Source organism: Dermochelys coriacea, chromosome 10 (assembly GCF_009764565.3).
Source record: "Dermochelys coriacea isolate rDerCor1 chromosome 10, rDerCor1.pri.v4, whole genome shotgun sequence".
NCBI classification, from domain to species: Eukaryota; Metazoa; Chordata; order Testudines; family Dermochelyidae; genus Dermochelys; species Dermochelys coriacea.
In genome coordinates this window covers 30,313,246-30,337,014 of record NC_050077.1, presented here as the reverse complement: position 1 = coordinate 30,337,014, position 23,769 = coordinate 30,313,246, and the positions used below count along the sequence as shown (strand labels likewise).

Here is a 23,769-nt window from a genome sequence, read left to right as displayed (position 1 = left end):
ACCCGTGGTCAGGGGCTTGCACAAGGGGGGGTCAAGCAGGGGCTTGCCCCCCAGTAATCGGTGGGGCACAGAACTCCTCCGACCCCAGCGCTGCAGCGGGGAGAGGGGCTCCTCTGGCCCTGGGGCTGCGGAAGGGCACAGAACATGCCCCTCCAAAAGCCATCAAAATGTTATTCCTTCACATGGCCCTGCCCGTGGAATAGGTGGGGAGAGGCTGGCATGGACCCCAGATAAGCTCTGCACTGGGGGTGAGTGGTGGTGGGCTGGCAGCCTAAGGCTACTTGTATGGTAGTGACGAATGAGCAGCCTTCATCAGTGATGAGCAAGCAGGTCAGACAAGGGCTTAAGCTAGTGGACGGCCCCTTGTTCAGCAGAGAGGAAGTCTTGGGAGCTGGGGTGGGACAGAGGAGAGATGAGAGTGGACTTAGTCTCAGTCTCTATTTAGAGCTCTTGGGGTGAGTACTCCCTCCTTAGGGTTCAGGGTAGCGTGCAGTCTTCTCCCCACCCACTTCTCTCTAGCCTGGCCTTGTCCCCCTCCTCATGTCCATGTGGGTTATGTCCTGCTCCCATTTCTGGTTGTTGGGGCCTGCTCCCTCTGAAATCAGTGGCGCTCTCTTGCTGTTTCTCAGCTGATTTCTGTGGTAAAGCCCTTTGTACCCGTCTTTGCCATGGTGGTGGTAGTAGTAGTAGTAGTAATAATAATAATAATAAATAGGAGTTTTGCCAGTGATTTCAGTGGGGCAAGTTCAGGACCGCAGTCCTTCGTCTTTGTGGCTATCTTCCCCTCGCTGCATATATAACTATCCAGCTCAGCCAGTCACCCAAGACATCTCCCCCTTCTCCAGAAGCTCCTCCATACAACTACTTACTATCCTCAGCAACTCAGATGGTTTCTTGCTTGTCCATCTTTGGTGTCAGGTTTCCCACCTGCCTGTTTTGTCCTTGGCCACATTCAGCCCTGTAATTTCCATTCCATTATGCGTGCCACATCCTTTGCACCTGCCCCCACAAATAGGGCACTAATACAGGAGAACAGTTGAACAGCCTGAGTATTAAGCCACACCAATGCAAAAGGATCCTATTGTTGTAAAATGCTTATCCAAGAATAGAAATAGGGCTTGAGCTGTGTCACAATTTAGCCCTTTAGGTTTGTTCCTGTATGTAACAGGAGACTCTTCCCCAGGGGTGTTCAGAGTCTGCAGCTGATGCAATTTCTGCTGCATTAGAAGTAGCTGCATATTGCTGTGGAAAAATCTGAAGTCTCTTAGTACCCAAATTAGGGGCAGTGTGCAGGGACTAGACCTTTCAAGTGTGAGAAACAGACATGGCCCTTTGCACTGCTTTGGTTCTGATTCCTAAGTGTATGTGTGTGGAGAGGGAGTGCATGTGGGAGTGGGTGACTTTGGGGGAAGTCAGGGGAGGAGGCTGTTTTGTTTGCCAATATTGGAGTTAAAGTCAGTGTTTTCCCCTATCAAAGTTTGAAAGTGTCTGAGACTAATACTGTGAGTAATCACTGACTTTAATAACTAGATCGGATTTTCTGATGACATTTTTGGGGATAAAGGAGGATTTGTAGATACTCTGGCTATATTAAACCATTATTACAATTGATTCATGGACACTAAGGAGAAATGAGTGATTACAGGTTTTTTCTTTCAGTACCTAAACAGAGGAACAGCTAGACTCTGTAGTCCTCAAATACACCTGTGTGTGTTACACTATAGTTGTAATTCTCAGCAAATATATAATTTTACATTATTTCTGTCCCTTATTTTGTATAATTTCTCCCTGTTGTTTTTCTAGCTGATACAGTGTAGTGGATGCATGGGTGATTGTTGGAGTCATCATCAGTAAAAGTCTAAGTGCACAGAATGAGACCTTAAAGCTCTAGATACTCTGAGGAGACAGAATTGTCCTCTCAGAGCCTATTAATCACAGCACTTGGTCTTGGTAGAAAATAAATTGTGTCCCCTTAGATGTTCAGGAGAAAGGTCTGCAAGTCCTGGAGAAGGCTACCTGAGGCTGTCAACATAACGTAACCATTTTTCTGCGAGGCAGGAGGGGGAATGCAACAGCAGAACCAGGTGTATGTATGGGGGAACTTGGCAGTTTGTAGCCCCTATACACAGAAGAGGTGGGCTGTGCACATATACCAGCATAGAAGAGGGTTTTGGGACAGAGCGGTGGCATGTGGCGTCAAGTAGTGACAAAGTGCCTTGTGGTCTATAACGGGTAGGGGCACTATTCTAGCCACCTGGCTATTCCGACAGCCAGAGAGGGAGTCTGGAACTGTATCCCATCTACCACAGAGTTTGCTGCAGTAAGCCCACTCACTCAGGCTTTGTGCAGTATGGGGAGGAAGTGAATTTCAGGCTGAGGTTTATCTGGTGTTCTGTGTGTTGTATTGCCAACCCCAAGTGTTGAACAATTCCGAGCCATTCCCACAATCATGATACTGGCTTAAAAATGATTATCAAAAATAATTTTAATTCACTTTTGTTTTTGTTTTTGAACCTTTTGGGTTCATCTTTTAAGCTTTTCTACACAAATTGAGAAGGCTAGAAACTTTTGTTTAAAAGCTGAGATTCTCATGTAATCATTTGACTCCGGAAGATGGGCTCTTATGAAAAACAGCTATTATGGAGAGGGACACAATACAATGGCTAGTTAACAATACTGCTGTTGTAGACAGTTAAAATTGATGTACTTTTAAAGAGCAAATGTTCCCAGATTATTACAACGGAAAGAATTTCCAATATTCAGTTCATATTTCTTGCTGCTTGTTTTTAGTTTTTGCATTTTGCTCACTTTGGATAACTTGAAGACACTAGTCAATTTCACCTCAGTTTCTAGTCAATTTCACTTTCAGGCTCCCCTGCATTAGCCCAGGCGCAATGCTGCAATGTTGAGGTTACAAAAAAATTCCACTGGCATTTTTAAAATCATAGAAATATTTGCACTGGTCTTCAGTTTTGTAAGAACAGGCTTTACAAAAAACATAACGTTGGACCAAATGACCAGACAGCGTCCCTTTAAACAGGTATACTATATGTGACCAGGCTGTGGTTAGGGTTAAGACAGGTGGCAGGCTGAGCTCTTTAATGGAGGCTGTGAAATGCAAATAAGAAACAGGAATTTGAAGCTTTTCTCTCTGTTGTGCCTTCTTCCATGCTACTCTGTATGCCTAAAAGCCCTTCCTATCCCAGTGCTAATGCACTATTAATTCAGATGTCTTCTGGAAACTCATGTCTTCTATGAATCCTGCCGATACCAACCCAGACCAGAGAGAAAAAACACATATTAAAGAAATGTCCCTGGCACTCTCCCATTGCTGCGTCTCGCATAGTGCTCAACACACTGCTAATGCGTAACAACAAAAAATCAAAGAAACTGAGGTCTTCCAGTTTTCTTACTAATTAGAAACAGAAAGAGATCAGCACACCCTTTCCTCAGCAAAGAGGTTTGTCAGCATTTTGTAATCATGCTCCCTAAGTGCCCCTGACTGTGGGGGGAACTGTGTGCAAGGACAAGAGGATCACATCCTTCATAGACATTTAATGAGAAATTGAAGTGGGGCACAATGTCCTAAAATGAACTAACTTTTGTGTGCGCGTGCGCGCGCGCGCACACACACACTCCCACCTGTGTACTTTTGCCCTTAGGTGGCTTCATTATGCCTGGGCAGCGCTCAGAGGCCCGAATGCTGCTTTGGATGCATGTCTGTTGCCCCTGTGGAAGTCAGTGTGAGGTGCGGGTCGACCTAAGGGCAAAATGACCCAGCAGAATAAAGGATCTCTTGATCGCCTCCCTTTCTACAGGGTGCATGTTGTGCAGACAGGCATTTCATTCATCTTCCATAAGATCTCCATTGCTAGTGTGGGAGAGGAATTAATTCACTGTATTTATTTAATCCTGAGCTTCTTTAATGTTGCTCCATCCTCAAAGTCCCTGCCCTGAAGGTGCTTCCTTCCTCTGAATCCAGTCTTGGTCTGTCTTCAGCCCTGACCCATGTGAGTTTCTGCAGGCACAGCCCAATCTATGGGCCCCCTAGCAATGCAAAGTCCATCAAGTGGTGGAGCGACTACTTAATTTGTGTCAGGGCTGAGCCCCGGCATCTCTAGGCTTGCCAGTTCATAGCCCTGGCACCTTTGGCTTGCTGCGTCAGTTATGAAAGTAAAAAAATTGCTTGAGCCCCGGCACCTCTTTCATTACAAATGAAGCACTGGGTGAAGCCAGTACTGTAGGGCACCCTCCGCACCACAGGGGGTCCACAGCTGGCAATTGTCTCTCCAAGAGTGGGCAGCAGTGGCCTCTGAGGAGGAGATGTGTAGACTCAGCACATTTTTTAGGCATCTTCCAATGGTAGGACTCCTCTGGAGCCCCACCTGCTCTCTCTTCACTGGGCGTCTTGGGGATGATGGTGGACCAGTCACCTCCTGCCATCCCTCAGGGCATAGGTGCTGAATCCATGGGTGCTCCAGGACTGGAGCACCCATGGGGAAAAATTAGTGGGTGTTCTGCACCCACTGGCAGCCGAGTTCCCCTCATCCCCTCCCTCTCCCCTGAGTGTGCTACGTCCCCACTTATAGATACTAAGGTTAGAAGGGATCACTCCTCTGCCTACGTCCCAGCGCTTCCCACCCGGCCGCTGCCAAACACCTGTTTGGCAGCGTTAGCACGCTCAGGGAAGTGGGGGAGGAGCGGGAACTTGGTGTGCTCCGGGGAGGAGGCAGGGAAGAGGTGGGACCAGGGTGGGGATTTGGGGAAGGAGTTGGAATAGGGGCAGGGAGGGGGTGGAGTTGGGGCGGGGACTTTGGGGAAGGATTTGGAATGGGGGTGGGAAGAGGCGGGGTGGGGCCTCATGGAAGGGGTGCAGTGGGGGTGGGGCCGGGGGTAGAGGCGGGGGTTGAGCACCAAGGGAAAAAAAGACGGGAAGTCGGCATCTATGCCTCAGGGCATGTTTCCCCAGGAGTACAGCTGTACCCAGCTGCGCACAAGGGTGTGTGAACACTGCACCCAGTGTGCCAGTGCAGGGAGTCAAATCCATGGTATTCATCCAGCCCTGGCGCTCTGCACTTCGCTGCCATGGTTCTGTCTCCACAGCGATACGGATCAGACTGATGCACACTTTCTTCACGGTAGCTTTCTAAATCTAGTGGTTTCTTGGAACTTTGAAAATACTCTTGGCCATCTCACCAGGCAAAGCAAAGGAGATAAGGAATTTAAAATAATCTCTGGGTTAGGGCAGATAATCTCCAATTAATTAGAAGTGTTATTTACAAGTGCCTACTTCAGAAAGATGCTAAGGCAGCTAGGTCACGATTTACCCTGTTTTTGTTTTGCTGATGGTTCAAGATAGCTCTGCTATCACTAGTCTAAAACCAGGATGATTCTTTTCTAGATGGGCCAGATATGTAACATTATATCTCTGCCCCTGGACTTGAGATTAGATTGTTTTATGGTGCTCTACGTGCTAGGGCTTGTGTTATACACAAAGATGCAATCCCTGCCTTAAGGAAGTTTACAAATAGTCAGATGTGATGTAAGGAACAAAGGGTAATAGGATGCTAGGGATGAGCGCACTGGAGGAAAGACAGGGTAATGTTAGAGTTGGGTTGAAATTTTTAATTGTCAATTAAATTTTCACCATTTTTTTTCTTGTTTTATGAGAACTGGTCAGTATTTTAAACTTCCACATTTAAAACATTGGGGGACAATTAAAGCATTTCAAGAAAGTTTTTTATCTTGCTCTGGTGTTCTAAGTAACATCAATAGAATGACAATGTCACTCAGTGGGGCCACGGGGTAGCGTGATGAAGTATGGAATTCGTTGGTTAGCTATAAAGAAATGTTTTAGCTGGCTAACTTCATGTAGCTGGCAGGGCAGGAAGTGGGTGTTCTGGGAGGGTGGTTGCCTTGCATCTCTGGAGAGGACTATCCATGCACAAACAGCTGATAAAATGGGACCCGAATCTGGACCATCCTTGCTGTTGAGTTTGGTTTTGTAAAATTGAACCGTAACTGATGAGTTTTTACAAAACCCAGATCCATCTCTCCTAGCCCATCAGAAAACAGGGGCGTCTAACAGGATGTCAGGCATCTTCCTGCTGTTGTGGGAACCCTGGCATATTGTATACATATCAATGTATTAGGGGCAAATGAAATCCATGGAACAATGACAATTTATACCTGGTGAGGTTCTGTCCCGTAGAACCTTTCCTTGGCTTCTTTTATGCACAAGGGGAGTTTGGGGGGAGGGAGGGGGAATGGGACAAAGAGGCACTTACACACACTCAGGGAACAGCCAGCATCTCACAATTTAATGGTTTCTGAGTTCAGAGGGGGAGAATCGGAGGTCCACAAGGAGCACTACACAACCCTAAGGGGTCAGATCAAGGGCATGATCCCTGACTGACTCACCATGCCGCATGCTCTCTGTTTGTAAAATGGGGTCATGAATCCCTCCCTCCCTTCATAAAGCACTGATAACAGCCTGCAGGCATATATTATTATTAGCTTCCCATCTGCACTGGCTGGCAGCGCACACTGCACACTTCTGGAGTGTGTAGTAGTTGCTGCTCCTGTGTGTGGTCCTTCAGCCCCCAGCTCCAGTCCGTCTCCCCAATACACGAATGCAGCTGCAGCAGTCATCAATAGGTTCCCGTGGCTGCTTTGGAATCAACCGGCTTTGTTCATTTCTGGCTGAGTGTCCTCAGAAGGTGTTGGACAATGGCTCCCTGTCCCTCAGGGCCCTCCCTTGGAGCATGCGTCCGGTGGGTTTCATTTTGCCACTGCTCTTGTTTGTGAGGCCATTTGAAGGCTGGGGAGGGAACCTGGGCTGCGGTGTCTTCAATACGCTGCTGTTTCAGTACTAGGTTTTCAGTTCCTCCACCCCAGCCAAGGTGGCCAGTGCCATCGCTCAGAGTCGGGGTGAGATGGGTTAAGGTCTGAGGTTCTGTGACCCTAAGAACCTCTTGGTGCCAACTGGCAAAGGGTTCACTGCTCTGTAACATAACTCCTAACAGGCCTGACAAACTCTCTACACCTAACACCCCGCTTTCATGGTATCTATCCATAAATGATGTCATGGAAGATTTTTAATGAAAGCCAGTATCATGCTGATCATTAATATTGTTGTGTCCAGTCAGATACTATGTAAAAAGTTATACATATACAGTGGAAATACGTTCCTAAATTCTGAAGGCAGATTGAAGGCTGAAGGCAGGTTTGGCAAACCGGTTTCGGCCAGACAAAGGATGTATATTCCCTTGTCCACCTCGGTTCACATGAAGCCTTGTGAGCCAACCCAATGGAAGCCCTGTTTGCATACAGAGTCAACGTGAGGCTGTGAAGTCAGCCCACCAGGGAATTAACTTTAGGGGTCATCCTGATGCTGGGGACCAATTGTGAGTTTTGGGGGATATAAGGAGAAGGCAAAGGACACCTCTTCATCCTGCACCCGAGGAAGTGATTGGGCAGTGAGATTACATTCATGAAAATGGGATCCCCAGTTGCACTGGATGGAAGTACTGTAAAGGGCATGTAGATGAGATAAGATAGCTTTTAGACTGATGTTTAGAGTGATGGGTGCCACCCGGAACTGGCATACTACTGAGCCCCCTGACACACCAGCCTGGGCTCCCTCTCACACTGTACTGCTGTGACAAACTGCAAAGCACCCCAGCTGGCACTTTCACCAGCATTTACACAGGTAGGGACACACCCAGCTGCAGTTACACGCAGGCTCTCTAACCACCAGCTTCCCAGCCTGGAACCCCAGAGGAGTACTGTCCTGCCCTGTATATGGGTTTAATACCCAGTCTGCCTCTCCCTCAGTGTGGGGAGAACAATGCACACTTGTGGTAACCAAACAGAGATTTTTCCCAAGCACGCCAGTCAAAACTCACTGATTTTTGACTAAAACGAAAACAAAATCTGTCTTTTGTAGTTCATAAATTTAAGTGATTATAAGGGCCCGTAAACAGATCAAAGCAGATTACCTAGCAAATAAACAAAAAACACAAACTAAGCTTAATATACTAGATAGATGGATTGGATATGAATTAGGAGAGTCTCACCCTGAGAAATAATACAAGCAGGTTGCAGATTCTTAGGGGACAAGCTGCACTTGCTTTACAGCTTGGACTCTCCAGGTGTTTCATACACAGACTAGAAATCCCTTTAGCCTGGGTCCAGCACTTCCCCCAGTTCAATCTTTGTTCCTCAGGTCTTCTTGTGTGGGAAGTGAAGAACCACAGATGATGTCACTCCCCACCTTGTATAGCTTTTGCATAGGGCGGGAACCCTTTGTTCCAAAGCTTGATTCCCAGACCAGTCTGTGAAAAAGTACTGACGTCCCAAGATGGAGTCCAGCATCGTGTGGCCTGGTCACATGTCCTTATAGAGTCATAGCAGCCATCACTCACAGGCCATGTGTAGTGTTCTCAGGAAGGCTCACCAGGTGGGAGAGAAGCTTCTCCTATTGTTCTCCCTAATGGCTCATTGACCTGAATAGGTCCTTCACAACCAGCTGTCTAGACTGAAAGCATCGTGTCTAGCAGGCATTACCCAGGTGTAACTACATTTGAAATACAGATACATAGTCAATATTCATAACTTTAGGTACAAAAAATGATACATGCATACAAATAGGATAATCATATTCAGCAAATCATAACTTTTCCAATGACACTTCACATGACTTATCTTGCATAAAATGCATCATAAGTATGCTATACCATATAATAATCATATCACTATGAAAAATATGGGATGCAGTGTCACAGTTAGCATGTTGAAGTTGTTTGTCTCTAGAAACCATGTATGGATTTTGTTTTGTGCCAGGAGCTGGATATCACGGGGGAACACTTCAAAGGGGTGCTGGGACTGGGGTGTACTTATTGATAAACTACAAAGTCAAGTGAAGGCTGGGGAGATTGTTTGGGTGGGTAACAGGCTGCTATTGTCAGGGAGCTGGCACCCAGGTAAGCATCAGCAAGGCCTGTCTTGCTGGAGGTAGGGGGGTAGCCAGGTGACTCTCAGTCCTGGGTAACCCGAGAAAGCATCACAGGTTCAATTGAAACCAGACCCACGAATGGAGGCGGGGTTTGCTCAGGTTCCCAGTGCAGGGGGCTGGTTGGACTCCCTAGAAGATCAGGGAGAGGTCAGCTGCCTAAGTTTTACATATGGCCAGAGGGCTGTGGCCATTTTCTGTGCATAAGGATCTTGGGACACATCCATGCTTTTGTTGTCTCAAGACTGCAATGCACTCTGTGAGGAGTTGCACCTTGAAAGACATTCAGAACTGGAAAAGGCAGCCTGCATGTTGACCAGGTATCTCACTGTGGGCACGTCACCTGGCATCCCAGGAGCCCTGCTGCCTGCCAGTGGGTTTCTGGATGAAGCATAAGGTGCTGGTTGAAAAATGCAAGTTAGTTTCCATGGGAAACTTTTAGAAAAAAATCATTTAAAAAGAAATGCCTGTGAATGTGCTTCGTTTTCTTGATGGAAAAAATTGGCAGCAGGGAAAAGTGTTGGTTTCCAAAAACTTTTTCAGTTAAAAAAAAAATGTTGATTTTTGAGAACTTAAATATGTTCCTAAAAGGTTTCTAGTTTTTTGAGGAAAACTTCAATCAAAATGGACATTTTTGCGAAGATTTTTGTTCTGGTCAAACAAATATCGTGATATGGAAAAAATTCTCACTGGCTCTAGCTCTAAACCATGAAGCCAGAGTTTTAAACTGTGATCACCTGCCTGCTTCGGAAGCCACAGCCAAGACCAGCGGCGGAGCTCAGACTATAAACAAGAAGAAACTATTAGCAGGGCCTTCTCTGTGAGAACCCCTTGACTTTGAACTCCCACTGCCCTGGGTTCAGAATTGCCCCCATCCAATGGCCATCAGTTCATCTCGTCACATGATCATCTGGAAAAGGGTGAGAATCCTAAGGGTGATTAATGGATGGAGGAGGAGAATTGTTCCTACGTTCAGTGTGCCTGGCTTGCTGGCTGCAGGTCTTCTGGGATGGGTGAAATGGCTGCAGTCTAGCTCTACTGAGGGGAATTTGATGTCAAGGGCATCCGGAATGAATGGGCAGGTGTGCTCAGAAATCTAAACAAGGCCACCGTATGTTGAGATGTTCATTGCTGACCAGGGAATTCAGCTGCACGACTCCCATTAATTGTAATGAAAGGAAGTCGTGTTGCTAAATCCCTTAGTTGGCTTTGCAAACCTCCATCTAGATCCCTTAGCATGGCATTAAGGTCACAGATCTCCTACAGAGGCTGCTCGGTAAAAATAGCTATAGATTTCTAAAAGCTGTCCTGTTGATTAGGATTTTTCAGAGCTGTTCAAGGAGGAAGCCACTGGGCATAAAGGACCTGGGAGGTTGTTTTTCCAGTGGCGCTACAGCATCCCATGTTGGGGGTGTGGGACTGAGCATTCTTTGGCATGTATTTTGCCTTCTGAATAGCCCCATTCCTGCCTTGGATTCAGCGCAGTCAAATATCTGATCAGCAGTGGATCTCTGGGAAGATTTGTTAATTAAAGCCAGCATTCTTAATCCCACTGTCCACAGCCCAGAGCCCTAGAATCGGGATTTAATGAGCCCACGACAATCAGTCTCTTCTGCCTTTTTCTGCCAAGCAGCTTATGTAGATTGCCATTGCCTTGTGTAAGCACCATAAAAACCCCTGCATTAAATAACATCAGCTATGCCAGATTCAGAGGCAGAAATGTGTTGCTACTCCCTTAGCAAAGAAGCATCAAAGCAGGGGATGCTCTTACTCTGCTCTTCATTCACAGAAATCTCTTGAATGCAACATAGGAATGTTTGGTCCCAATTCTGGGCTATGGTCTTGCTCCTGTGTACAACTCCAATGGAATAAAGGGGCTGGAAGCCAAGTGGATCCCTTCCCCACCAAGCAATTCCCATGGTGGTCTGGAGGAACTTACTGAGGAAGTTCATGCCACTGAAAGCTCAGTTGGCACCAAGACTTGCTTTTGGTCATGTGATCTTAGCTGGCATACACAGGTTGGTGCAATGAGGAAAGAAACGTGCTAGATGCAATTATTAGGGTGCTGCTCTATGGAACCCCCCTGCCTTGGAGTTCTCCGTGGCACTGCCAGGACACCAGCTTTAATCAGTTAATATTGCTAGAGTCCTAAATGAAGGTGCCCATCTTTTCAAATGAAAATCTAGGATTCTTCTGTGGCACTGTTGTTCAGGGTTGTGAAATGCTCATGGACTAAGCATTGTGGCTCCTATCTCTGATCTGCTCTGCCCAAGTCACAAAGGCTTCCTCTAAAAGCTGGAGCCTCTACTGCTTCTGCCAAAGGGTTTTATCTCTGGAGGAAGTGGTAGCTTCCTAACCCTCTGTGACTCCGCCACTAGAGGGTACCATGCAACATGTGCCGAACAGCATATATTAGCAGTGACATTTCTGTTCCCTGTGTTAAGTCTAGTGCTTGACTGGAAACTTTAGTTGTGGGAAGAGTTGAAGATCTCTCTCTTAGGGGCTGGAGATACAGCTGTCCACAGTAATGCAGCCCTCGTAATCTGGTCAGAGACATTGGAGCTGGGTGTTAGGGATTTATCCATCAGCAGAATTTGATTTGGCTGAATTTGTCTAGTTGAAATGATTTGATGGGGAGGTCTCTGGAGTAATTCCTTGGATACTCTACTCCGTGGCGACTGATTTGCATGTGCACTATTTACTGGTTGTGGTTCATGCTGTGCCATTGGGCACCAAGGTCACATACTATTGTTTCTGCTCCCCACAGCATGACTTCCAAATCCAGTCACTTTACAAGATGGGCCCACCAACTTTTCAGCCGTGCAGACTACATGGCTGCAAGGCATTCCCTTTCCCCAAGCATGTCTACAAACCGACATTGTTCCGCGCTGTTTTGGCTGGGGAAGCGAATGAAAGGGATGGTGATGCCATAGAATCATAGAAAAGAAGGGCTGAAAGGAACTCGAGAGGTGAAGTTCTGCCCCCATGTGCTGAGGCAGGAACAAGGTAAACCTAGACCCTCCCTGAGAGGTGTTTGTCCAGCCTGTTCTTAAAACCTCCAGTGACTGAATTCCACAACCGCCCTTAGTTGGAAGCCTGTTCCGGTGCTTAATTAGCCTTAAAGTTTTTCCAGATATCTAACCAAAACTCCCTTGTTGCAGATTAAGCCCATTACTTCTTGTCCTACCTTCAGTGGACATGAAGAACCATTGACCACAGTTCTCTTTGTAACAGCCCTTAATGTATTTGAAGACTGTTATCAGGTCCCCACTCAGCCGTCCTTTCTCAGGACTAAATATGCCCAGTTTTTTTAACTTTTCCTCTGATGGCAGGTTTTCTAAACCTGTTATCATTATTTTTGCTCTCCTCTGGACTCTCTCCGATTTATCCACATCTTTCCTAATGTCTAGAATTGGACACAGTACTGCAGCTGAGGCCTCATCAGTGCCTAACTGGAGTGGGACAGCTACTTCTTGTATCTTGCATTTGACACTCCTGTTAATACAACTCAGAATGATATCAGCTTCTTTTTGCAACTGCCACCACATTGTCAACTCGTATTCGATTTGGTGATCCATTGTAGCCCCCAGATGCTCTTCAGCAGTACTACCACCTAAGCAGTTCTTCCCCATGTTGTAGTTGTGTGTTTCTTATTGAATTTCATCTTGTTGATTTCAGACCAATTCTTTAATGTGTTGAGATTGTTTTTGAATGTTAATTCTGTCCTCCAAAATGCTTGCAACCCCTTCCAGCTTGATGTCATTACTCTCCACTCCATTATCCAAGTCATCAATGAAAATATTGAAGAGTACCAGATCCAGGACAGATCCCTGGGGGACTCATTCGATACACCCTCCCAGTCTGACAGCAAAGCATGGATAACTACTTTTTGAGTATGGTCTTTCAACCAGTTGTGCACCCACCTTATAGTAACTTCAGCTAGACCTCATTTCCCTAGGTTGCTTATGAGAATGTCATGCAGGACTGCGTCAAAAGCCTTACTTGCATCAAGATAATCACATCTACTGCAACCCCCCATCCATTAGGCCAATAACCCAGTTAAAGAAGGAAATTAAATTGGTTTGTCATGATTTGTTCTTGATAAATCTGTGCTGGCTATTCCTTATACCTCTATTATCCTCTAGGTACTTACAAATTGATTGTTTAATAATCTGTTCCAGGATCTTTCCAGGTATCGAGGCTAGGCTGACTGGTCTATAATTCCGCAGGCCTCTTTGTTTCCCCTTTTAAGATAGGTGTTACTTTGCCCTTCACCAGTTCTCTGGGACCTCATCCATTCTCTGAGTTCTTGAGGATAATTGCTAGTTCATCAGGCTCTGCTGTCTTGAATACATCTAACTTATCTAATATTCTTTAATATGTTCTTTCCCTAGTTTGGCTTGTATTCCTTTTCCCATGTTAATATTAATTCTGTTGAGTATCTGGTCACCATTAAAATAGGCATTAACTCTCAGCCTTCTTGACACCATCATTATTAGCTCTCTTTCCCCAGTAAGAAGAGGACCTATGCTTCCCTCTGTCTTTCTCTTGCTCCTAAAGAATTTAAAGAACCTCTTCTTATTGCCTTTTATGTTCCTTGACAAGTGTAAGTCATTTTGTGCCTTGGCCTTTCTGGTTTTGTCCCTATATGCTTGCGCTATTCTTTTGTACTCTTCCTTAGCAATTTGTCTATGTTTCCACTTTTTGTAGGATTCCTTTTTGATTTTCAAGTGACAGGTATATTGGCCTATTACTATTCTTCTTAACTTTCCTTCACATCTGGATAGTTTGTAGTTTTGTCTTTAATAATGCCTTATTGAGAAACTGCCAGCTCTCCAGAACTCCTTTGTCCCATAGAATTTCTTCCCATGGGACCTTACCTACCAGTTCTCTGAGTCTAAGGTCTGCTTTTTTGAAGTCAGTTTTCCTTATTTTGCTACTTTGGTGTCTTCCCATCCTAAAAATCATGACATTTATCATTTCATGGTCACTTTCACCCAGATTGCATCCCAGCTTCAGATTTGTAACCAATTCCTAACTGTTGGCCAGAATCAAGTCTAAAATGGCTGTCTCCCTAGTTATTTCCTCCACTTTGTGAAACAAGAAGTTATTCCCAATAAGAACTTACTGGAATTTTGTGTTTTGCTATTACTTTTCCAACAGATGTAGGGGTAGCTAAAGTCCCTCATTATTACCAGATCTAGTTTGGGATATTTCTGTGTTTGTTTTAGAAGTCTTTCATCCATCTCCTCTTTCTGATTTGGTGGTCTATAGTAGACCACTACCATGAAGTGGTCTACCTCTTGTGACAAAGTTCCTTCTCTACCTTGGTGGGTCTTGCGCTTATTGGCAGATTTGCTCGCCTTGGAGCTTCACGGCAGCCCTCAGTTTGGCCGTTTTTCTGAACCCACTGTCCAGGTCGACTCCTCCTGTGTCTGACCAGGAATTGAGAGGATTTGGGGGGAACCCGGGCCCGCCCTCTACGCCGGATTCCAGCCCAGGGCCCTGTGGAATGCAGCTGTCTAGAGTGCCTCCTGGAACAGCTGTGTGACAGCTGCAACTCCCTGGGCTACTTCCCCATGGCCTCCTCCCAACACCTTCTTCAGCCTCACCATAGGACCTTCCTCCTGGTGTCTTATAATGCTTGTACACATCAATCCTCCAATAGTCTGCGTTCTCACTCTCATCTCCTAGTGCCTCTTGCTCCCAACTCCTCACACGCACACCGCAAACTGAAGTGAGCTCCTTTTTAAAACCCAGGTGCCCTGATTAGCCTGCCTTAATTGATTCTAGTAGCTTCTTGATTGGCTGCAGGTGTTCTAATCAGCCTGTCTTAATTGTCTCCAGAAGGTTCCTGATTGTTCTGGAACCTTCCCTGTTACCTTACCCAGGGAAAAGGGACCTACTTAGCCTGGGGCTAATATATCTGCCTTCTATTACTCTCCTATAGCCATCTGGCCTGACACTGTCACACTCTATTTTTGTCCCTTTTATCTTTACCCAGAGACTTTTAACTGGTCTGCCTCTCACCTTCTTCTGGTCCTCAGAACAAGTGTGTGTGTGTATGTATATGTGTGTGTGTGTGTGTGTGTGTGTGTGTGTGTGTGGTGTGTATATATATATATAATATATATACTTGTTCTAATGCAACATTTCCTTCTGTTTCCCCCCACCTGTCCTTCCTGAACAAGCTATACACCTCTATTCCAATATTGTTTCAGTTATGAAATTTATCCTGCCAAGTCTCTGTGATGCCAATTAAGTATAATAGATTTATATACTAATACTTCTGTTCTTCCTGTTTGTTCGGTGTACTCTTTGCATTTGTGTATAGACATCTAAGCAGATTCCTCCATTGATTTCCCTCTTGTTGCTCCTGTGACCTTATTGTAATTTTCCATTTCTTCCCCCCACCAACCCTCCCAACATTAGCCCTCTGTTAAAGTTGCCATTTTTTATGCTTACCTGTGGGTAGCTCTTCCCCTTCTTGGTCAGGTGGACCCTGTCTCTTCCCCCTCTTAGTGGCCTTGAGCTTCCCAACCTTGGGAAGTATCTCCTCCTCCTCGGCCACTGAGGTCTGCTCCTCACCTTCTTTGCCAGTTCAGCACACTGGTTCTTGACCACCTGGACGGGGACCAGGGTTGGGGGGGAGCACTGTCTACTGCCCAAGGTGGCCACAGCCACTCTCCTCCCTGCAGAGCAACCAGTTTCCTCCTCCTCCTCTGGTGTTGCCATAGTAATCTGTAGTTGGCTTGCATCCTCCACCTCAGATATTTCCACATGCGTCCTGTTGATGAAGCCATCTAAGTGAATTTGCTGTTTATACTTGAGCAAATGTTTGCCGTATTTGTGCAGTATTTTCCCAACATTGATCGGTGTTGTTCAAACCCTGGGGAAGTAACATCATTCCAAGTATTAGTTCCTCTTATGTGGGTTTGTGTTGGATTGCGTTGTGTATAAATCAGTCTTCATCCCCTGGTGAAATCTGTGGAATCAAGCTGGGGGTAAAGGGGAGATTATATTCATGACATGGGGTGATGGTTGGTTGGCTGTGTTAGAGCTGTCACTCTCCATGACCCCCACTGTAGCGCTCTCCTGTGGAAGTTATGCCTGGTGCTAGCTGCTGTATAATTGAGTGACTTTTCTTCCTAGGAATTAAGGTAATTGGTGGCACCAAAGAGTTGACAAGAGAAGAATATGGAGTTTATGTAAAGAGGATCCTACCAGGGGGCGTGGCTTATGCTGATGGTGAGTTAGAAAGCCATGGGAAATTGAGTAGTGATATTATATTGGTTCACATCAAGTACTTATACTGATCCTGTTTCTGATGCTTCTTCCTAAACCTGCTTCTAGATCTTCTGGCAAACTATTTTCATGTCTAAGGTCAAACCTGCTCTCTTGTTTCTAAGGTGTTTAGGTGATCACTCCACCCCCTGCACGGAGACATATCCATGCTACACAGCAGATTCTCTCATTTTAGGATTCTGCTTTTAAAATTAGATCTCATGTTATATGTTGTCTCCAGTCCACAAAGACCTCCTGAGACACTTGCTCGATTTTGCTCACTCTTTGCTCAGGCAAACATCCAGTGAGTTTCTCCTGAGTAAGGAGGTAGTGGGAACTGGATAGAATTCTCAGGATTTGGCCCCTTTGAACCCAAACCATCCAAACAGAATTGTGTCTTTTGATCAGTTGACCAATAATCTAACAATCCAAACTAATCTAAGACATATAATCACTAGCATCTCCAGATACAAGAACAATTCTAGATACCCCCCCCAAAACCTTCTGCATTTTGTGATTTGCCTTTATGCCTTCCAGGGAATTAAAGCATAGTACAGGAAAGATTAACTATCCATTCAGTGTCTCCCGGTTTCTTTGTTTAGGACGCCTGCAGCCAGGAGACCAGATCTTGGAGGTCAATGGAGATTCTTTGATTGGAGTCACGAGTGAGAGGTACCATATCCAAATGCATTCATTTCAGTCTTTGAATTCCTGTAACATGTGTTGGGGAACAGTTGTCATGAAGAACATTGCAGTGTTGCTGCTGTCCATGTTTTGTACATAAACAGTGGGCTTCTGGTTCCAGTGCTATCCATCTAGCACTCCTTTCCTAGGCCAGCCTCTCTATAAAATTCCTCTTCTATAAAGAAAAGCTTCCTTATAATAGAGCAAAGAACCCCAAACTGTACTGGAAGTATCCAGAATGAAAACTCAACCTGAACCCACCCACCCTCTGAGGTCAAAGGAAGTGGAGATAACTTCATTGCCCCAATATTTGTTACTTTGACGCTCTGTGCAATAACAGTGCACCCGACACTATGCAAACACAACAAAAGATGAAAGTCTGATTCTGGGCTGCACCTCTTATGTAGGAAGGTAAAGGTTCTTTATACCAGCTTTGAGCTTCCAGGTTCTGGGCTGTTCCAGGAGTCGAAGTGGCCCTGGGCATAAGTCAGGGTAGCCCAGAGGGCTGCTTTACCTTATGGTAGCCTTAAACACCTCTCTATGAGCATCCCAGAATTGTTACAGTGCTGAGTGCGCTGGACATTCCCCCTCCTGCCTATGATAGGCCCCCACCCTCAAGCCCCATTTCCCAGCATGTCCCTCTGCTGGCAGCTAGGCAGGAGAACAGCCAATGTAGCACTGTGTTCATGGGCCCAATACAGTTCCTGCACTGGGGGAATCCCCTGGAGGGCCGCATTCTGACCCATGTCTTTGTGCTCCAAGGAGGTTGCAGCGTAACCAAGACACCAACAACGCATGAATGAGAAAATTCAAATGTCTAAGAGGAAAGATTGAAAGTTTAAACTTTGAGGTGCCTGTTGTTCTTTAAATAGTGTAGCAAATTTGTGGCTACCTCAGAGTTTTTCATCGTCACTATGCTGCCCAAACATCCACATGAAGACTTGGAAAATAGCAGGCATAGGACCCTAATCTTCCTGCTTCAAAAGCACTGATCCCTTTTGCTTTAGGTGACAGAAAATCCCCATTAGATTTTAGTAGCATAGGGCCTATGGCACACAGATAAGTCTCTCTGTGTCCAACCAGTAGAGAGCAGACACGCTCTGTGGGCTTGATTCATGGCTGTGCTAGGGCTCTGTACATGTGGTGCTCTGAATCTGGCCATGCATGAGAAGGAAGGCTTGCAATGTAGACAGTAGTGAGGGAATACTTGCTAATGGGTTGCCCTTATTATCTGAGGGTCTCCAGCTAGTGCGGCAGTGAGGAAACTCAGGCTGTGATTTACCTTCCCTCCAGTTCTACGGGCAGACAAGGTAATTGGGGGCCAAGGAGATGTTCTGTCTGCCAATGGCCCTCGCCAAAAAGAAGTTGTTAAAGTTTGCCCAATACATGGCTCGCTGTTGAGTTTGACATGCTGATGTGTGAGCCCTTTGACACATAACTGTGGCCCAGTATTGCTCTCTTGTCCTCTTTTTGCATCTGATAGTCATTCTTGTCTTCCCACAGAGCTGTGGATATTCTCAGGACAGCCTCCGCCACCAGCCACATGCGCCTTCTAATAGCTCGAGATGATGATGCCAGGTGAAGTTTCATTGTATTCCACCAGGGGTAGGGGGCAGGGGAATTTGTTTATGATATATATAAAGTAAATAGGAAAGTGGTCAGGGTTGTTGGGTTCTTGGTAGCTGTACATGTACTACAGCTCTAAAAGACCCTTTGTTAGTCTCTCAGCGGCACTGCCTGCATAGTGAGGGTCTAAGGAGAACAACGGTTGGTCTTTTTTTTTCTTCTCCCAGTTAAAACTTGGCGCAGGAACAGTCAGCTTTACACTACACAAAAATAAAATCGAAAGTCCTAAGGAAAATGGCCAAAGTCACGTTAACCCTAAAACTGCTTTTTTTAAAGCTGTAACTGAAAGGGAAGTAAAGCCACCTTCTCTTAGGTCCAAATGCTGCCCCCAGCCCCGAGGAAATGGGATGTGCACTAATTCTGTAGAGGAAGCGCTGCTCCACCCCTTGCGCCATTGGGCTCTTCCTCGGTCACTACTATCACTGCAGTAGCTTTCATGGCCATTACCTGGTCTTGGCCCCTCCCCAGGGAGAGTAGGCTGTGGAACTGTGTGGTAGCAAACTTGTTTCTAAGTCCTCCCCCTTTAGTATGGCGCATAGGAAGCCCCTCCAGATCTGTGTTGCATGGTGTACTGATGCCTAAATGGATTCCTCAAATCCTTCCCCATCTGAGCTGTGGAACAGCTCTGGTTCTGTTACATCATAGGCCCTCTGAGCCCATGAAGAGGACAGCAGGATTCGCCCTTTATCTTCTAAATGCATGTGCAGAACTGATGTAGGCGTCCACAGTCCAACTGCTGTGGGAGGGTCTGAGAATCAGTCAGCTACCTCCTCCGGGAGGAAACCTGTCTCCACAGGGGGAGGTTAGCTTCTTCCCAGATCCCCTCTGCCAGTTGCTTCCCCCAAAGATCTTGCTTTCTGTGGGCGTGGTGGGAGGGATGGTTAGGAGTTGGCCCATTTAGATTGAAGCTGATGGTGAAACATTCAGAATAAGGTGTCAGGAAAAACAGGCTGAGAGGTGGGGTTGTATTTAAGGAGACAAGTCAGGAGTGGACAGGTTGATTTGTGAGTGATTGGCTTAAAGATGGTAACTAAAGCCACGGTGGTGGCTATGGTCACCTAGAGAGAGCATGCAGAGGGCAAAGAGGAGTGGGCCAAGGACAGAGCCCTTCAGAATAGTTCATATTTCTCATCTATATTTTCCTGTCCTCTGAGATTTCAATTTTTTCCTCTGGGTCTTGGCCACTTGTTGATAAGCTCTAAGACTATTTATTTTGCCCCACATGATTGCTTCTGAAAGCTTCTCAAGTCCCAAATCTCATCAGACCAAGAAGGAAACAGCGCTACTAAGTGTCCTGGAGAAGTGCTGGAGCTGCCACATGTAGGGAGCCAGGAGATATATAAAACCTAGTTATTTATACATTTATACAGGGCAGCCCAAGTAAATTGGAATATCTCAATTGCATGTGCTTTTTGCAAACAGGAGACTCAGCTGGCTACATAAGCTTTGGACTGTTGCTTTGAATGGGATGTTCACCTGAACACTGGCAATAAGCCATCAGGACACATCTTTAATATCCTTCAGGGATGGCTGAAGCCTGTCTGGTTGTACTTTAATGAGTGTCACAGCTATGCTGTCTCTTTTTTGTAGAGAAGCAAAAAACAACAACAACAACAAGTAGTAGTACTTTGTCACCCGGCCAGGAGCCAAAAGCTGGGATGACTGCATATCTGCTTAGTTGCTGATACTATAATCTCTTATTGGATCTTAATAAATGAAATCTGTACAATAGCATGTACAAAAGCTGGGAGTGCATATCTGCTTAGTTGCTGATACTATAATCTCTTATTGGTCTTAATAAATGAAATCTGTACAAATAGGCATGCTGTGTAAATGTGTTTGAAAAGAAGCAGGCCTGATCTGAGCCCTGGTTTTGGTTTGTTGCTGTTTCCAAGGCAGAGCTGCACATCTTGGTTAATCTCAGCATCGCGCCAAGGTGCTTAGGCCATGGAAGAAAGCTTGACTGTGTTGTTCCCAAGGAATTCCTGTGCACCAGGGCTGTAAACAGAAAGTCTGTAGTGAAAGTGTAAGACAGGCCTGTTCCTGCACTACGGAGATCAGTGGGGCTTTGTCCTGGGGTGAAATTCTGACCCACCAATTGACTTTTATGGATGCAAGATCTGATCCTAAGTGAGGTTGGAAGGTGAGAAGATGATAGGTGCTTGAGACTAAGCCTTCACCTTGGGAACATCAGGAATGGGAGAGGAGTGGTAGGGAGCTGATACAAGTCTGACAGCTCTGTCAGCAGCTAATACAAAGTTGAGAACGTCCCTGAGGGAAGCACCAGGCATGGACCTGAGCCGTGATGTTCAAAACCTGATCCAAGCTTTCTAGTTAAAGGTGTTTGCAACCGGGTTTTCTGCTCGGGCCTGTATCTACTTTGGCTCGGTCCTCATGAGAGAGATAATGCGGCATTATGATGCAAGGGGAAGGATGACAACCTCTGCTCAAATGAAAAGACTTCTCAAATTGTTTTGAGCATACATCCGTCACTGAAGAGGAGAATTCGTGTCTCTGATAAGGCCTCCCTGCTGTAGTGGAGAAGGAGTCCCTGCCTTCTTTTTGGGTAGAAAGGCCCCACCAAAATGTGGGAAAATGATCTGACACTAACGGCTGGGGAGTTAGTCATCTGGATCCTTTGGCTTTATTTGGTCGCTACCCTTGGATTCAAGGCTACAAAAAAAGGTTAAGCTACAAAATCCCAGTCCGATAAACATCATATAATTTTACCAGTGCCATGCTGCTCAAGGAGCCAGACTGCAAGCCCATGGAGGTCAAGGAGAGTCTTTCTACTGATTGGACCAGGCCTTCATTTTGTAAAGTGAGTTAGTGTTTAAACTGTCATTTCATTAATTAACCATAAATTGATCTTGGGATCTTGGATAGATTAGGCCCAGAGAACCCCTGCTGGAGGCCTCAGGGTTCTGCCACACCCTGTCCCAGAGAGGAGCAGAAGAGAAGCCTTCCAGGCAGTCTGGAGTAGTTGTGAGGAAGCAGCCAATCAGGGTCCAGCAGAATCACATAAAAGGAGCTGCAGGGCTAGAGACACTCAGTTGCTGCCTGCTGGTGGAGGAGAGGAGACTGTTCCTGGCTGGGTGAAAGAGCAGCAGGACCATGGACAGTTCAGTACTGGGAGGGACCAGGGGCAAAAGCTCCTGGCTGGCTGCTGGGACTGCCTAAGAACTGAGCCCAGAGAAAACACACCAGCTTAGTGGAATTGACAGAGAAATTCAGCAGGAGTGTGTGCAGATGATGTTCATCTGCCAGAAATGTTTCCCTCTTTGCCACTAGTGAAGCAGCAGGGGAAAGTTGGCTTGGTTTTGGATTGCCAAGGAGGAGGCCTTGCCAAAGTATTTTATTTCTGGATTGCTGCATCTGTCATTGTTTTAATGGAGGTGGCTCTGGGAGACTTGGACTAAACGTCTTTTTTTCCCAAGTTCGTATCTTGGCTGAGCCTGGTCACCTGTACATTTTTCTTCCTATTCCAAGGGTAAATTGCCATCACTGCCCTTCCCCCTGGGCTGGCTCAGTGACTCTGGCCAGTGAGAAGAGGGAAGTGGAGCCAAGGCCACTCAATTCCTGGAGCAGGTAGGAAACTGGTGAATAGCCCTGCTTATTCCTCCGCACCCAGACCAAAGTCTAGAGGTGGGTGGTTCTCAGTCACTCCTCGTCCCTTATGCAGAGACAAAATCAAAAGTTAGCTCTAGACAATTAGCCATACTTGGGGACTGGTGACAAAGATAACATCTACATTGCATAGTGGAAACACCTGGACAGGCCCCAGTGGGCTCCTCACATTGTGTGCTCTATGTAATGAAAACCATAGTCAGACACAGCAGGGGATAACCCAGCTGGGCTCCTCTGGGCAAGTTAGAAGCAGGTGTTCGTCATAGTTATTGTGACAATCAGTTTGTTTCTAAGCCAATGCCCCGGGGGCAAGTAATCTGCCATTACCCTTGTTCGTCTGCTTCAAGCTGCTCAGGCATGTTACTAATATCTTAAATTGGAGCAGATGTTTCTAAATATATACATACATATGAGTGTGGGCATGGCTTTGTCTGAGGCTACGGTTCCTTCGTGCATCTGTCAACAGTGCCTCCAACCACCCCAAGAAATAGATTGCTGTAAACTGATAGGACGCAGATGTCCTTGGCAACCAAACTTGAAGCAATTTATTTGGTCTTCATTTGCTCTTGGTTATCTGCTAAATCTGCCAAAGGTTATCCAGAGGGAGAGTTGGGCAGTAATCAGTTTAATTTTTTTTAAAGATTTGCAGAGATTTCGCTTACATAATCGCCTCACAAAATGTTTAATACATGAATACATATCTCCAAGATTAAAAGGGATGCAGGAGGGTGAAGGCTTTTTATATGTGTTTATTTATTTATTTTATCGCACATTATCTTTTAGCGATGTCCTTGAGCTCTGAGGAGTAATCATCCTTCTATCCACTTTGCTGTCAGGAGCGGTCACTGACACAGATTCCGCCACGGCCGGTGACCCGCTCGGCATGTTGGCCCTTTTTACATCAGCTGTTGGGCTCTAAGAATGACTCAGCCAATCTTTGGAGAACACAGGGAGCCTGATTCTGGTGTCCAGGAGGGCCCCCTTCTACCGCTCTGGAAGAGTACAGGGGCATTAGAGAAAATGAGAATCAGGCCCAGAGTTCGTATAACATTAATACAACATTATTATTAATAGTATCACTTAGGTTACATGCTATTGTTTCTGCTACCTGACTGGATGACTGAAGCATTTTAAAACTGGTGAATAATGAATGTGAGGATTAGCTAGAAACTCACTTTTTCAAAAATGAAATTCTTGTGATTCCAGGAGCAGGTGCTCTAAGAATAACACTGAATATCATAGGACTCACAGTAAAATCACAACAGTTGGTGAGATGGGGTAGCTGAAAATCAGTGTATGTGCCGATTGCTGCTTTAAGCATGCATCGGGCTTTCTGTGCTCTGAATGTCTAGTTCCTGGTGTCTCATAGGCTGTATTTATAGAGACAAGCTATTAATTCTAGGGTTTTATTTAGAGTCCCAATCTCTTTTTTCCCATCTGTGGAACAGAGGGTGAAGGTTCTAGCCATTGTGCTCTCATGTAACCTTTGATGTAGGACTCACCCTTTGTTCTCCCCAGAACACAAGGGCATCACA

The 23,769-nt window shown here is 45.8% G+C and overlaps 1 protein-coding gene across 1 annotated transcript in view; it reads left to right on the top strand.

Moving 5' to 3' along the window:
- LOC119862033 (syntaxin-binding protein 4-like) overlaps positions 1-23,769 on the top strand; it is a 123,205-nt gene that overhangs the window by 50,771 nt on the left and 48,665 nt on the right. The window contains 3 exon segments of the mRNA XM_038417880.2: positions 16,166-16,261; positions 16,900-16,969; positions 18,485-18,564. Coding sequence (XP_038273808.1) covers positions 16,166-16,261; positions 16,900-16,969; positions 18,485-18,564 — 246 coding nt within the window.